General features: G+C 48.7%; 1 protein-coding gene across 1 annotated transcript in view; it reads left to right on the top strand.

Annotated features, from left to right (window-relative positions):
* Positions 1 to 2,342, top strand: part of LOC137648878 (mitochondrial outer membrane protein SLC25A46-like) — a 69,947-nt gene extending 67,605 nt beyond the window's left edge. The window contains exon 6 of the mRNA XM_068382050.1: positions 2,116 to 2,342. Within this exon, the coding sequence (XP_068238151.1) occupies positions 2,116 to 2,303 (188 nt within the window). The 3' untranslated portion in view covers positions 2,304 to 2,342. The remainder of the gene's footprint in view (positions 1 to 2,115) is intronic.
* The last annotated feature ends 14,034 nt before the right edge of the window (positions 2,343 to 16,376 follow it).

The raw sequence follows: 16,376 nt of genomic DNA, 5'->3' as shown, positions 1-16,376 counted from the left end.
GCGCAACTTCCCGTGTATTGTTCTCCTGTCCCAGACCCAAAGGCAGCCTTGGAGGATGCCTTTCAGCACAAGTGGGACAACCTAGACGTGTACGCTTTTCCCCCCTTCACGTTGATCAGGCAAGTGCTCAACAGAGTAAGGGCTGCCCGGAACTTAAGGATGACTTTGGTAGCGCCCTGGTGGCCGGAGAGAGAGTGGTTCGCAGACCTAAAAGACCTGACGAGCCATCCTCCGTGGCCACTCCCCGACAGGTCAGATCTTCTACAACAGCCACACTTTCTCAGGTTCCACGACAACCCACAGTCTCTACGCCTTCACGCCTGGAGACTATCGAGCGACTCCTGAAGAAGGAAGGATATTCGTCAGGAACGGCTAAGAGGATGTCGAGATACCTGAGAAGGTCGTCGGCAGCGGTCTACCAAGCGAAGTGGGCCTCTTTCACGAAGTGGTGCGCTTCGAAGCGCATAAAACCCCTCAAAGCCTCGGTCCCAGATATCTCAGACTTTCTAGTATATCTCAGGGACGAGATAGGAATGTCAATCCCAGCTATAAAAGGAGTACGGGCAGCCTTGGGTCAAGTCTTCCTTCTGAAGGGCATCGACCTGGGTTCCTCTAGACACATCTCTATGCTTGTCAGGAGTTTTGAACAGTCCTGCCCCCCTCAAACTGTTAGGGTGCCTCAGTGGGACTTAGCTAGGGTCCGGAAGATGTTAAGTAGCCCCCCGTTCGAACCAATGAAGGATATTGTAGACAGGGATCTCACTCTCAAGACAGTCTTTTTGTTGGCCTTGGCCTCTGCGAAAAGGGTAGGTGAGATCCATGGGCTGTCTTATGACGTCTCTCATTCGAAGGGGTGGAAAGAGATCTCTTTCAAGTTCGTCCCTTCGTTCGTGGCGAAAACCCAGAACCCAGCAGTCTGGGATCCTAAATTCGATGGGTTGTCTCTGCCAGCTATTCCCAGGACTGGGAATCCTGAGGATTTGAGGTTATGCCCTGTCCGTGCCATTAGAAAATACCTTGAGAGGACTGCATATCTCCGACCAGGCATCAAGAGCCTTTTCGTCTCCACAGGTGCTACAAAGAAACAGGTATCGAAGAATACCATATTCTTTTGGTTGAGACAAGTTATTGCCAGGGCCTACAAGGAGGAGGGACTAGCCTTGCCAGGTACTCCCAAGCCCCATGACATCAGAGGTCTGAGCACTTCCTTAGCCTTTGAGAACATGGCAGTGGGCCAGATCCTTCGAGCTGGCACCTGGTCGAACCAGTCGACTTTTACTGCCCATTACCTCAAGGATTACTCGAGAAGGTCCTTAGACGGGTTCTCCATTGGGACAGTCATCTCCGCGCTCCAAGTGATTTAACGGTGAAGCCCCAGGCACAAGCGTGGATAGCTAAACCAGGAGACACAGGTTCGTTCCTTTTCACCCTAATCCCCGTTTCCTGTCCCTATCGGAGATAACCACACTTATGTAACCATTGAAGAACACGTCTCTGCAACTTTGTTACTGGACTCAACATCAGAAGATTTTTCAAAGGGTGAGTACTTAGACACTAACGTGAGCTCTTTGTGTAGTTTACCCTACCGTCCGTTTTCCCAGTTTGTTTTGTTTTAGAACCTAGTTCATATCTAGGCTTCTTGGCATCCACTGGCTGGGTCTGAAGGTCAGGAAGTCACTCCCACCTCCTAAAGTGTAAGTCTCCTAAGAAAGTAGTTCGAGGTAAGTATTCGTGTTGGAACAAATCAAAAATTTTAAGTAATTTTTATTTTTCCTAACATACTTACCGAGAACTACTTTTGGGTAATGGCCCTCCCTTCCTTCCCCGAGTGCCTTTCTGCCCTTGCAGGGACTTTTTGCAACATCCGAGGAACTTACTGACTCACGGGACCCAAGCGGACCTCGACCTAGCTCAAAGGCTACCCTCGGGGCACGTTCTCTCACTCCCGGGTTAGCCCTCCATAGAAAACGGGTATAGGGTATACTACACAAAACTCTGGTCGGTAGAGAGGAGATTACAGGTAACTCCTAAGAAAGTAGTTCTCGGTAAGTATGTTAGGAAAAATAAAAATTACTTAAAATTTTTGATTTTTATTATGAAAATATCATATTTCAGGCAGAATGCTTCCAGTTTGGTTACTAATACTTCCCACCGTCACGCATGGGATCCTTCAGTATTTAATCGGGAATGCAGTATCCACGTTAACATCACAAGCATTGAGAAGATATCACAAACAGGACCAAAAAAAACAGGTGCTTATCTATGATTCTTTAGTACTGTTACTCTACTTGAACTTGATGTAATGTATGACTTTGTATTAACAGGTGATTCATTCACGAATGTATTTTACTGGCAGACACCTTTGATGCATTGCATACGCTCTTGAGGTTAACATATAAACTACAGATTTTGGGAACTAGTTAATCATTTCGGAAGTACAAAGAATTTTCAAGTTCGCTTTCGATACCTTCCGAGTTTATATTTGTACAGTTTTGCTTTTAATAGGGAGTCAAAGTTTAAGGCAGGAGAAGTGAAGTTTGTACATGTATTTGTTCCGTAACTGAGTACAAACCAACGCTATTTACATGGGGTAATTACTTTGGCGACAGCCGATGACGAGCCATAAAGTTTTAACGAGGGTTTCCTACCCCACCGCTAGTTAGCAGGGGGTAGGGAGGGGTAGCTAGCTACCCCTCCCCCCTCACACACACCGGTGAAGATCCACTTTACTTCTGGCTCGGGAAGAGAACAGACCTTTCTGTGCTCTCCCTCGCTTTGACCGCCATATTAATGTTTTTGCTTTCTCTCTTTTGCAGTGTGTTTGAAGTTGGCCTCTACTGACAATGCGTACTAGCCCTGGACTTCCCGGCCACCCTTGCGGGACCTTTATGTCGGTCATGGAAACGGATCCACAATCCTTATGCCCTCATTGTAGGGGCCAACGGTGTGATAGTTCTAATTTGTGCATTGAGTGTAGGGAATGGTCTACCTCCCAGTGGGAGAGGTTTGCCCGGCAACGTAAGAAGAAGGCTAAGAGGGATCTTTCTCCTTCCGAGGTTTCTCGGAAGAGAGAAAATCCTAAGTCTTCCTCTTCCGCCGCCCATTCCTCCTCCGAAGCTCCCGCTCAGGCGGCCTCTTCCGAGAGGCCGGCGAGAGGTAGCGTAGACCGTAATGTTGATGTCATTAACCGATCCCGTGGCAAGGGAGAGGTCGTTGCCTACCATAGCGAGGCGGCTGCCCCTCTCCCCTCGGAGGAGGTATTTGTTTCTAACAATTACCTTTTTCAGCTTTGGGCTTCCATGGGGCTACAGGGTTCGCCCTTCAAGGAAGTCTTGTTTGGTATGATCAAACGGGGTGCGGCTGCCGAACAATCGTCAACCTCAGCGGACATAGATCCTCTGTCTGTGGTTGACGTTGTTGTGTCGGAAACATCCCGTGGGTCTGACCAAACTCCTGTTCCTGTGGCTGCAGTAGCAGAAGGCTCTGTCTCTCCCTCTGAACATACTTCGAGGGAGGAGCTTAGTCCCACGGTCTCTCCTTCCGCTGAGACTCCCTCTCGGGGGAGTTCTCTGGTAGAGACGCCTCTTCAGAGGCCTGTTGATGGTCTCCCTGCTGATCCCACGACCCCTCGTGGGCATATAAGGCGGAAGGCTCGTCCTCCCCTTCGCCGTAGAGGCCATCCTTCCCCCTTCAAAGGGGTTAGGAGACGCCTCTTCGGCTCGTCGTCACCACAGTCCTCTGCGGAGGAGACGACTCGCCGTTCTCGTGATCTACCTGCTACCACCCTTGACCTCTCCAGGGATCGTTCGCGATCCCTGTCGGAGGATGGTCTTCCTTCGGGACAATGTGAGCTGTCACCTCAACCATCTACATCTAATGCTGCTGACGCGCTTTACGCGCCGGAGACTGCCACTGCGCAACCTCCTGACCCTTCGGGGTCTCAGGGACTTGAGCGCGCAACTGCACCGCTCGCCCCTAAGCGTAAGGCTCCGCCTGCGCTCTCTGTTGCTGTTGTTCCTGCCGTTCCTGACAAAGCGCCTTGGCGCTCACCCTTAGGCGTTCGCGCCACTGTTCCTGTTGCTCGCCAGGGTTCCCCTGCGTGCCCAGGCCCATCGGCGCCCCGTCACCCTCCTGCAGTTTTTGATGTAGCGCGTAAGCGCCCAACTGCGCAAACGCGCCCTGCTCCTGTTGTAGCTCCGCCGCGCTCTCCTGCGCACTTGCGGCCAGTTCCTGGTAAGGCGCCTACACGCCCACTGGTGCCCCAGCGGCCTTCAGCGCTCATGCGCCCTCCGGCACCTCACCGGCCCCCGGTTCCTGTTTCACCGCGCGCGATCCAGGAGATTCCTGAGTTGGCGCACAGGCGCCCACAGGATCCTTCGGACTCGTCGCGCCCTGCGGGGGAGAGACGCGATACGCGTCCCCGCGTGATTCCAGCTCCAGCGCTCACGCGCACCCCAACGCACCCACGCGCCGCTTTGGGCCCATCGCGCCCACCTAAGGAGGTTCACGATACAAGGGAATCTCGTGAGACGAGAGAAGTTCGCGATGCGCGTCCGCGCGCAGTTCCTGTTACAGCTCCAACGTGACCACGCGTCGCGACGACTCAGCTCGTCGCCCCAGAGGTTGCCAAGCCAGCGCACGGGCGCTTACGGCCGCCTCTGGAACTGCGCGAATCTGTTAATGCTACGATCGCGCTCGACGCTCCCCAATCGTGCCCTGTTCCTGCTTCACGCCCCGTGCCTGTCTTTAAGACAGCGGTGGCGGTGCAACTCACTCCACCTCACGCGGCTCGCACCTCGCGACCTCCGAAGCAGTGATCCCCGACGCGACCTGTTCCTGATACGCGCCATGCGCGCCCACGATCGCTAGCGCACCTAGCATTTGCACAGGCGAGTAAACCGGTCCAGCCAGACCGTCATCAGACCTCTCGTTCCCAGGTCGCTCGCGACCCTGCTCCCGCACTATCGCTCCCTCGGCCAGTCCTACCGGACACCCGCTCGGGCCCTCCTGTTATCTCTCGCCCTCCGGGGCTGCACCAAATCTCTCCGCGTCCCCGCATTCGGCCACCTCCTGTCCCAGCTCGCCGCACGCCCACGCCATCGCCCACTCGCGCTAGCGGGCATGTTCCCGCTTAGGCTTCCGTGCGCCCCCTCGGCCACGCTCCCGCTCTGTCTCCTGCGTGCCATCGCTCCCGACCATCCTCCTGCGCACCATCGCGCCCCCGCGCCCACCCTTGCCCACGCGGGTGCGCGCGCGCGATTTTCCAGCTTCGCGCCCTTCTCTCGCGCGATTCTGATCTGGGCCTGGTTTACGAGCCCCAGCGCGATCGCCGGCAGGCGGTTTCTTCTATGTCGCGTTCCCCTCCCCGCAAGCGCAGACCAGCGCGCTCGCCAGAGGGGGAATGTTCCTCTGACAGGTCTAGGGATTCTTCTCTTACAGCCCGACAGGCGAACCCTCGTGTGTCGACTCCTCCTAGGGATCCGTCGATCCCTTTCCTTTCAGAGGGAGTGTCTGACAGCGCTGCTGTCAGTCAGCAGCCCTGGTTCGACACCCTACTCAGAGCTCTCGTGCGGGCTATTAAGCCAACACTCTGATTTGGGTCGCGAACCAGCGGCAGCTTCCTCCCCCCTGTAAAGGAAGAGAGGAGTCTCTCCCGTGGATCCTCCTCCGAGGCCTGTGCTGTCCCCGCATAGATCCTTGCGCAGGGATCCTACTCCCCCTCAGACCTTCTCGCCCTCCCCTGCGGAGGAGGATTACCCCTCCTCAGGGGAGTTGGTTGAGCAGGAATACTCCCCCATCGCACCAATGGTGGATGTTCCTCCTCTTCCCGAGAGGTCTCCTCGTCCCGAGGTGGAGAAGGACTTGTCCCCTTCGCTTTTAGAGTCCTGCATCCCTCCCAGGAGGGAACCTAAGGACTCTAAGACGATTCCAAAATCGTCTTCTAGGATCAGACAGGAACAGCCCAGAGCCGTAGAAGATGCCCACGTTTCCCCCCAGGAAGAGCCTCTGGGGTCCGGAGACTTCGCTGCAAGTCCGTCTGGAGGCAAGCCCCAGGAGTCAGAACACTCGTTCTGGCAGGTCCTGACTCATGAGGAACCTTAATGGGATTCCAGACCATGAGGTCCCACCTCTTGAGGGTAAGGACACGGTCTTGGATCGCATCTATGGCACTCAGAAGCCCTCTAGAGCCAGCGCAGCATTGCCCTGGTCCCAGGGGATGAAGAGTGCCAGAGACAAGATCGAGGGCCAGCTCGCGGAGCTTGCCTCCTCCAGTAGATCCAGTGCTGGAAGTAAGCTCCTCACTCCTCCTCGTGTCCATCAGAGGAGGTACTTTGAAGTCCTTGAGGAGTCTGCGCTGAGCCTTCCCCTACATCATTCTGTGGAAGGACTCACAGGGGGAGTCCCTCTCGAGAGGCTCTCCAACCGGCACGTATCCTTCTCAGTCACTGAGATCCAGAGCCAGGAGAAGGTCATCAAGTGCGCTATGCAAGCCACCTCATGGCTCGACATCTGGCTGGGGTCTCTGGGCATCCTGGTGCGTTCCGAGGATCTCTCCAAGGAAAGCACCAGGAAGGCGCTAGAAACTTTTCTCCTCTCGGGTACTCGACCATCGAGTTCCTGTCCCACCAAGTCTCGAGCTTGTGGGCCAACACGATCCTCAAACGCAGGGACTCTGTTGTCGAGAGGTTCCACCATAAGGTTCCCAGCGCCGAGTCGAGCAGGCTCAGACACTCTTCCGTCCTCGGTAAGAGCTTGTTTGAGCCTAAGGATGTGGAGCTCTCTGCCGAGAGGTGGAGGAAATCCAACCAGGATTCCCTCATCCATAGGGCCCTAACATCGAGGCCCTATAAGCTTCCGGCGGTTCAGCAGCCCCGTCCCGTCAAGGATACGAAGAAGACTACCGTAGCAGCGAAGCCCAAGGGTGTCTAAGCCCTCTCCTGCCAAGGGCAGGAGGGGGAAAAAGTCCTCCAGGGGAGGCAAGAACCCTAGAGGCTCCGGCCGAGGCCGGAAGCGCTAGGGTTGGCATCCCCCCCCCGCGTGTCCACCAGTGGGGGGATGCCTGCAGAGTTGCGCAGCAAGGTGGCAGCAACTCGGGGCGGATGCCTGGACGGTCTCCGTGATATCCCTAGGGTATCGCGTCCCATTCACAGCATCTCTCCCTCTCCTGACAGCGAATCCAGTGTCGTTGAGCTCTTTTGCTATGGGATCGTCAAAAGGGCAGGCCCTTCGGGCCGAAGTCCAGACCACGTTGGAGAAGGACGCTCTCCAGGAGGTCGTGGACGGGTCCCCAGCTTCTACAGTCGACTCTTTCTTGTGTGAAAGGCGTCTGGAGGCTGGAGACCAGTCATCGACCTCTCGACACTGAACGGGTTTGTCAAGCAGACTCCGTTCAGTATGGAGACGGCAGACACGGTTAGACTTGCAGTGAGACCATGAGACTTCATGTGCACACTGGATCTGAAGGACACGTACTTCCAGATCCCAATCCATTCGTCTTCAAGGAAGTACCTGAGATTTTGCCTAGACAACAAGATCTACCAGTTCAAGGTGCTGTGTTTCGGTCTCTCCACAGCCCCTCAGGTGTTCACCAGAGTCTTCACCATCATCTCTTCATGGGCTCACAGGATCAGCATCCGTCTCCTCCGTTACCTGGACGACCGGCTGATCCTGGCAGACTCGGAGGCATCCCTTCTTCGCCACCGAGACAAGCTCCTCGAAGTTTGCCAGGATCTGGGGATCGTGGTAAACCTCGAGAAGTCCTCTCTGCAGCCCTCTCAGAAACTGATATATCTAGGCATGATCATAGACGCCAATCTCCACAAAGCCTTCCCATCAGACGAAAGGATAGCAAGGCTGAGGAAGGTTGCGAAACCTTTCCTTAATCGGGAAGAACTCCCAGCCCAGTCGTGGCTTCGTCTCCTCGGCCACCTCTCCTCCCTGACCCGTCTCATCCCCAACAGTCGTCTCAGGATGAGATCCCTTCAGTGGCAACTCAAGTCTCGGTGGAGTCAAGGACTCGACTCCCCGGACATCCTGATCCCCATGGGATTTGCGGAACGAGCAGACCTCAGATGGTGGGTGGCCGACGAGAACCTGCGAAAGGGAGTGGATCTTCTCGTCTCTACCCCGGATTTGATGCTGTTTTCGGACGCATCAAACAAAGGGGTGGGGTGCCCACGTTTTGAACCACAGGGCCTCAGGCCTGTGGTCAGAATCAGAAAAGTACCTTCACATAAACCTGCTAGGGATGAAGGCCGTTTTTCTGGCCCTTCAAAAGTTCCACCAAGTCCTGGCGGGCCACTCCGTAGTGGTGATGAGCGACAACACTACGGTGGTGGCTTACATCAACAAGCAGGGAGGTACCTTTTCGGAACAGTTGTCCCATCTTGCAGTAGAGATCCTGAGATGGTCCGAAGCCCACTCGATATCACTTGCGGCTCGCTTCATTCCGGGCAAGAGGAATGTGCTCGCCGACAGTCTGAGCAGAGCAACGCTGATAGTGAGTACCGAGTGGTCTTTGGATCCTCGGATAGCCAACAAAGTCCTGACTTTGTGGGGTTCCCCGACTGTGGACCTGTTCGCTACAGCATTGAACACCAAGCTTCCGCTGTACTGCTCCCCAGTCCCGGACCCCAAGTCCCTCTGGCAAGATGCCTTCCAACAACGGTGGGACAACGTCGACGTGTACGCCTTTCCCCTGTTCTGTCTGATGAGGAGGGTCCTCAACAAGACCAGAACATTGGTCAACCTCTCGATGACCTTGATAGCTCCGCTATGGCATCACGCAGAGTGGTTTCCGGACCTTCTGCAGCTCCTCACAGAGATCCCGAGGGAGCTCCCTCCACGTCACGAGCTACTCAAACAACCACACTCCAACATCTTTCACAAAGCCGTAGCTTCGCTTCGACTTCACGCCTGGAGACTATCCAGCATCTCCTCAAAGAGAGAAGATTTTCGCAACAAGTTGCGGAAAGGATGTCTGGCCACCTGCGTAGGTCATCCGCAGGAGTCTACCAGGCGAAGTGGAGAGTTTTCTGTGGTTGGTGCCGTGGAAGGGGTATCTCTCCTCTCGATGCCACTTTACCACCAATAGCGGAGTTCCTTGTGTATCTGCGGGAAGAAATGCGCCTTTCAGTCTCGGCAGTGAAAGGCTATCGCTCAGCCTTAAGTCTTGCCTTCAGGCTCAAAGGAATGGACATTTCCTCCTCGCTGGAACTGTCTCTTCTCATACGGAGTTACGAACTTACCTGCCCTCAGTCGGAAGTGAGACCTCCTCCTTGGAACGTGGTTCTGGTTCTCAGGTCTCTTAAGAGGCCTCCCTACGAACCATTACGCCAGGCTTCTGATCGCCACCTTACCTGGAAGACGGTATTCCAGCTAGCTCTGGCTTCGGCCAAGCGAGTCAGTGAACTGCATGGTCTCTCCTACGACGTCGCCCATTCAAAGGGATGGGGGGAGGTAACGTTTGGCTTCGTCCCTGAGTTTGTTGCTAAGACTCAGAACCCGGGAGTGCAGGACCCTAGGTTCGACTCTTTCCAGGTCTCGAGTCTTCGTTCTGTAACAGATGACCCAGACCATCTCCTACTGTGCCCAGTCAGGAGTCTGAGGTTGTATCTCAAAAGAACAGCTGCAGCCCGCCCCAGGTGCGGAACTTGTTCGTTAGCACCGGGGAAACGAAAAGGAGGGTCACCAGGAATATCATCTCGGCCTGGATCCGTAAGGTGATCCACCTGGCCTTGAGTTCTGACCCTCCTCCGTCACGGCGCCCTAGGGCGCATGATGTCAGGGGCGTTGCTACGTCCCTGGCCTTCAAGAAGAACTTTTCGGTGGCGCAGGTCCTGCAAGCCGGGGTGTGGAAGCGTCAGACCACCTTCACGGCCCACTACCTGCAAGACGTGACACACAAACGGCTCGATACGTTTTCTATCGGCCCTGTGGTGGCTGCACAACAGCTGGTCTAACCTCAGGCTCCTAATTGGACAAGTAGCAGAGGGTTGAGGGCATTGTTACCCGGTTTTAGTCTGTGTGAATGAAAAGATGTCTGGCCCTTTTCTTTTCTTCATCCTCTCCTCCCTTGGAGAAAAACAGCATCCTGGGTCCTTTGCACAGCTGACCTCGAACCTCTGCAGGTAAGCCATGCTCCCTTGTGTTCCTAGTATTAAGTTGTAATACTGTCATGTCCCCATACCCTGACGAGGTGGTATTGGGTAGTCCTAGCCTAGATTTCCCTCTAAAGAACTCCAGGTCAACTTCCTAGGACATGTCACTGCTCACCTTCACACGCGACTTACGTAGGACGCAGCAGCCCCTCAGCTGTCTGCGAGGCGCAGGGGCCCCAACCCTTGAGTTCCTTTATGAACTAGGGTTAGGAGCCCCCGGGCAAGCCAAAGCCAGTATGGCAGGGGACTTACCTCCCTTCCTAAGGGTTAAGTCACCCCATGTAAATAGCGTTGGTTTGTATTCAGTTACGGAACAAATGACAAATTCGTAGATAATTTGTATTTTTCCTAACGATACAAACCTTAGCTATTTACAGTTATGTGCCCGCCAGCCCTGTCCCCCAAGATAAGTCCTACCTCTAAGTAAAGTGGATCTTCACCGGTGTGTGTGAGGGGGGAGGGGTAGCTAGCTACCCCTCCCTACCCCCCGCTAACTAGCGGTGGGGTAGGAAACCCTCGTTAAAACTTTATGGCTCATCGTCAGCTGTCCCAAAGTAATTACCCCATGTAAATAGCTAAGGTTTGTATCGTTAGGAAAAATACAAATTATCTACGAATTTGTCATGTTTGCTTCTCTGGATCAAGTTGTTAGGAGATCTGTGAAGTAAAAAAGGCGTAGTTCTTTTCTTCGCTATGCGTGGTAGTATCTGTGACATCGTCGTCTATCTACTTAGGATCCAAGAAGACAGGTTGGAACTTTAATGGTTTATTGTAGTATCTCCATATAAAGTATGCAGATCCCTGCTGCTTCAAACGGTACAGTTCTTGGATGGTGGGAGACTGACAACAACTCCCAGAAGGTCCAACACAGTGGAATCAGATCAACACAGTAGAATGAGAGACTAATGTTTCTCAATACATTACAGTACCAAACCCTTTTTTTTGCAGGAAGTCTGAGCTCAAATTTATTTATCTATAAAATATGGTTTCATAAATTACCTGAATAAAAGGCCTGAAGATATCCAATAATTCTCTTCTTGAAAGTTTCCTTAAAGAAGTATCATGCTCTAGAAAGAAGAAGGTAGTACAAAGAGTCCTCAACTTAAAAACTCAATAGGTTCCGAGAAGCTGTTTGTAAGTCAATTCATGTTAAATTTTGGCCTAGTGCAAACCTAACCTGAATTCCATGCCTATGATTTCCAGCTACATAAGTCAAGAATACTCAGGTTTCATATGAAGCAATGTAAGGTTATTACAAATGTAGTTTTTCTTACTGTTTTAAAAGATAGGTAGTAGGTTGGCCAGGGCACCAGCTACCCGTTGAAATACTACCACTGGAGAGTTATGGGGTTGTTTGACTGCCCAGACAGTACTACATTGGATCCTTCTCTCTGGTTACGGTTCATTTTCCCTTTTGCCTACTCGCACACACTCCGTTAGTCTGGCATATTCTTTACATATTCTCTTCTGTACTGATACACCTGACAATACTGAGATTACCAAACAATTCTTTTTCACCCAAGGGTTTATTGCACTGTAATTGTTCAGTGGCTACTTTCCTCTTGTAAGGGTAGAAGAGATTCTTTAGCTTTGGTCAGCAGCTCTTCTAGGAGAAGGACACTCCAAAATCAAACCATTGTTCTCTAGTCTTGGGTAGTGCCGTAGCCTCTGTACCATGGTCTTCCACTGCCTTGGGTTAGAGTTCTCTTGCTTGAGGGTACACTCGAGCTCACTATTCTATCTTATTTCTCTTCCTCTTGTTTTGTTAAAGTGTTTATAGTTTATAAAGGAGATATTTATTTTAATGTTACTCTTCTTAAAAATTTTGTTTCCTCATTTCCTTTCCTCACTGGGTTATTTTCCCTATTGGAGCCCTTGGGCTTATAGCATTGTGCTTTTCCAACTAGGGTTGTAGCGTAGCAATTAATAATAATAATAATGTGTTTTATTACATTATTTCTTTATCTTGTCTTTGTTATTTTTCAGTTGGATTCTCTGAATTTCCTTTATTCCCCATAAGGGTTTAGTGCAGTATCCGCCATAGCCCTACACCCACTTCTCAGCAGATTCCTGCTTCCTACTTTGCATCTTGCTGTTCAATCTCTTCTTATCGTTCACAATCTCTTCTTATCGTTCACAAAATACTGCATCTGCAGGGTTTTCCCTGTTGTACCTTACTGATGATTTCCCAGTATCCAGCTTTAGGCATTAGTGTTCAAATTGTATATGTCCATCTATCCCCGGCTGTGCCTCGGTGATCAGTGGCCGTTGGTTGTGATGCATTAATTCTCTCATTGAAATTATACGGTCTTTTTTTAAAATTAAACTTTTTGTAAGACCACTGGTTTATTCTGTATAAATATTCTTAATTTACCAGTTTTTTATTTTGCATCCAAACATTGTAGGGTAAAATCTTTAAGTTGTACTGTAGTTTTTGCATTCAAACTCCGACTAGATTACTAAGACTATTCACAACATTCCATTGTCATTGTACATAAGTTATTTTTGTCTGTCTTAGCCTAGGCTACCAAGTCCTCTTTTAATGTTCCTAAGAGTTGCTTCAGAATGTGACTACTGCTGCGACTGGCTTTCAGTTCTTGCGAACTACTTGATGTATCTTTAGCTCAGTCCAGAATTAACTTTTAAGAGCTTCTCTCATGAATATACCACTTAGATCGGAACTGAAATTGATCAACCCATCATCACAGATTTTATGTCGGCTCTTTCCTTTAAGGGTTAAGAAGTGGAATGAATTTTCTCCATTCTCATCTTTCCAATATTTCTGCTAGAAGTAGAATTGAATGGTGAGCGATGTGACGCAGTTCCAGTAGGCCCTGCTGCTTCCTCCGTTCGCCTTGGATGACCGCGAAGGTAGCAGCAGTAGGAGATTCAGTGTTATGAAGTTTCATTTGTGGTGGATAAAGGAGGAGGATGGGCTGTGGCACCCTTTAAGCAGTACCAGTCGAACTCGGTTGAGTCCCTTGTCAGGCTGAGAGGAGCATAGAGAGGAAAGGTCCCCATTTTTTTCATTTGTTTGATCTCAGCCACCCCCCAAAATTGGGGGAAGTGCCTTGGTATATATATGTATGAATTCCCATCAGAGCTAGTTCTCTTATCTCCCTTTTCCATGATTTCATGGGCCTTCCTACAAGTTCTTATCTCTTCAATGCTTTATCATCTCCACCAACGAAGTTGGAAGGAGGTTATGTTTTACCCCCAGTTTGTGTGTGTGTGTTTGTTTGTGAATAGCTTCCTGGCCACAATTTTAATCATAGAGTAATGAAACTTGCAGGTATTAACTGTTATGTAAAAAGCTAGAAATTTTGGAAGGTCAAGGTCACGGTCAAGTAAAATGTCCAATTCAAGTAATCAGCCATAAGTTTGGCCATCGTTGTCAAAGAGACTTCAAACTTGGTTCATATTTGGGTGTATGAAAATCCACTCCAATTAATACATTATTACTATCATTGTTATTACTAGCCAAGCTACAACCCTAGTTGAAAGCAAGATGCTATAAGCCCAAGGGCTGTTAAAGTTAAGGTCGAGAAACAATGTCTGTGTTCTACTAAGTGCCCCTCTTGTTTTTAATGTTTTTCTGAATAACTGTTCATCATCCCCTCCTATTACCTGTTCAGACCAGCTTTAAATCTTTTGAGTTTTTAGCATTTTGCCAAATTCTGGGCAATAAATATACTATTTCCTCCTCACTGTTTTCTCATTTATGATACAGCAAGTCCCAAATATACATAGAGAACTTCCGGTAAAATATCGGGAGTTCTCTCTCTTGAATGACTTTCTACATCATCAACTGAATCACTTGATTTTTGCTTTTTGGATACTGTCATCTTTTTTTACACTTTCAACTTTCACAAGGACCCTTTCTAGAGACTACTGCTTTTGTCTTTTCTTTAAAATGATGTGAGATGTGACATCATATGTGTAGATACTGTATCTCTCCTATCTGCTTCTCATTGATTTAGGTGAGAAGCAAGTTTTGAACATTATCAAGAACACGTGGCTGTTGTTTCATCAGTGTCGGCATCCCTTTGGCAATATTGCTTTTATTTCTTTTTTTCAGAATTGTATAAATCAAGGATGTTGTACGATTGTATATTTTTTCCAAGTCTGCTATATGCGTACGTTGATTGTACTTCTCAATAATTTCTTTTACACCTCTATGGTAATCACCTTAACCTCTTTTTTAACCATCTAGTGAGCCATTGTCTAGAGGCTCTACTGTACTGTTATTGTTAACTTGATGGTGAACCATAGGGATCACAATATGATAAAGAACATGCAGTCACAACTCTACAAAGAACACTTCCAAAGACACTCGCAGTATAACCACTTTATAGGTGATGCTGGTAAGAATGCTGCTCAGAGAGAGAGTGAAAGAGTTAAGTTCTGAGCATAGTGGGGGGAGCATTCTAAGGCAAAACATCATGGTGTAAAACTCAGGAACGCTGCTTGGGTGGTGTATGGACACTGCAAGACTGCTTTCTGTGCATTTCGTGCTAGTCTTGTTAGTATTGTACCTGCCTAAAACATGAGGATATGGAAGGAAATTTTTGCTCGTAGACCAATACAATCTCGTTAACTGATTTGAATTATGATCGTATTCTGTCACTTATAAACAGAAGTTCTAATGTTAGTTCTTTTTTTTTCACCTTTTGGTCATATGTTCTCACTACCACTAGCACACTAGTCTGTCAATATATCAGGAGTTCCTACAGCTGCTTGTTAACATTAATTTAATTTTTCAAAGTATTAATTGATGTGTATTTTACTTATTCATTTCATGGTAATGATCAACAACTAAAATATTTTTCCAACTGATGACGAGCTAGCTTTTGTATTTATCAAGAAGTTCTATAACGTAGTTCTACATAATAAAATGCTTCTAAAAGGAGATTTACTGTATGGTCTTCCTGCTGAACTCTAGCCATGAATCTTGGATAGTTAAAAGTCCCACCTTATCAAAATTTCTTCCAATTTCTTAGTGTTCATATTTTGGTTGCATTAGAGTAGTACTGGCCTCATGTATGTATCGTAGGTATTTACTGTCTCTACTAATGGGTTTGTTGTAATTAACGGAAGTCTGGTAATGTCATACCATTTTGCCCAAGGTGCCGCCACTTTCATACTGGCTGCTCACTCCTGCCTATTAGATACGCTCTTCTCCTTCCAAGATAGATCTACCCCGCTATCCCTATAAAGTTCACAATGCTTCAATCTTCCCACTTACTCTGTTTATACATTTTAGGCATCTGAATTCTTCTAATCCAGATTACTTTACATTTGGTACACTGAACAGAGGTCACCCTACACCTTTCTCTCAACCACATAGCAATTTTCCAGATTGTAATTTTTACTTTGCTTCCTGCCCAGTTGCCATTAGCGTAGTTTCGCTTATGTGTAGTTTCAGTCCTTTCTTCTCTATTTCACTCCACCTTTCAGTATTTTCTGCTGGCTCTTCCTCAAACTCTGCTGGTAGCATTTAGTTATTTTATTATTATTATTATTATTATTATTATTATTATTACTACTATTATTACTTGCTAAGCTACAATCCTAGTTAAAGAGCAGGATACTATGAGCCCAGGGGCTCCTACAGGGAAAATAGCCCAGTGAGGAAAGGAAACAAGGAAAAATAAAATATTTTAAGAACATTATCAACATTGATTTAAATATTTCCTATATAAACTATAAAAATTTTAACAAAACAAGAGGAAAAGAAATAAGATAGAATAGTGTGCCTGAGTGTACCCTCAAGCAAGAGAACTCTAGCCCAAGACAGTGGAAAACCATGGTACAGAGGCTATGGCATTACCCAAGACTAGAGAACAAAGGTTGGATTTTGGAGTATCCTTCTCTTAGAAGAGGATAGAGTATCTCACTGTGGCTTTCTATTCTGCACTCCATTATAGATTCCTCCATTACCATGATATAAAGCAAAGGGCTCGTTACTGATCATAGATGTACGCCATTATGTATCTGAAGTACTTGTGATGTTCCTGCCTCTGCTTTCTTTCTAGATCTAATGTTGAAGTAGAGTAAAATCACTAACTTGAGGAGTAATTTTGGTAACTCCTGCCTCTTTGTGCTCTTTGAAATATGTTTTTAGACTCTAAATATATGTCAAAATCTCTTCATGTTTTCATGGAAGTTCTTCTGCAAGTCCTTATATGAAATTTATTTTTTGTTGATCTCCCATGC

Source organism: Palaemon carinicauda, chromosome 10, assembly GCF_036898095.1.
Source record: "Palaemon carinicauda isolate YSFRI2023 chromosome 10, ASM3689809v2, whole genome shotgun sequence".
Taxonomy (NCBI): Eukaryota; Metazoa; Arthropoda; class Malacostraca; order Decapoda; family Palaemonidae; genus Palaemon; species Palaemon carinicauda.
The sequence above is the reverse complement of the archived record's forward strand: the minus strand, read 5'-3'. Positions and strand labels throughout refer to the sequence as shown.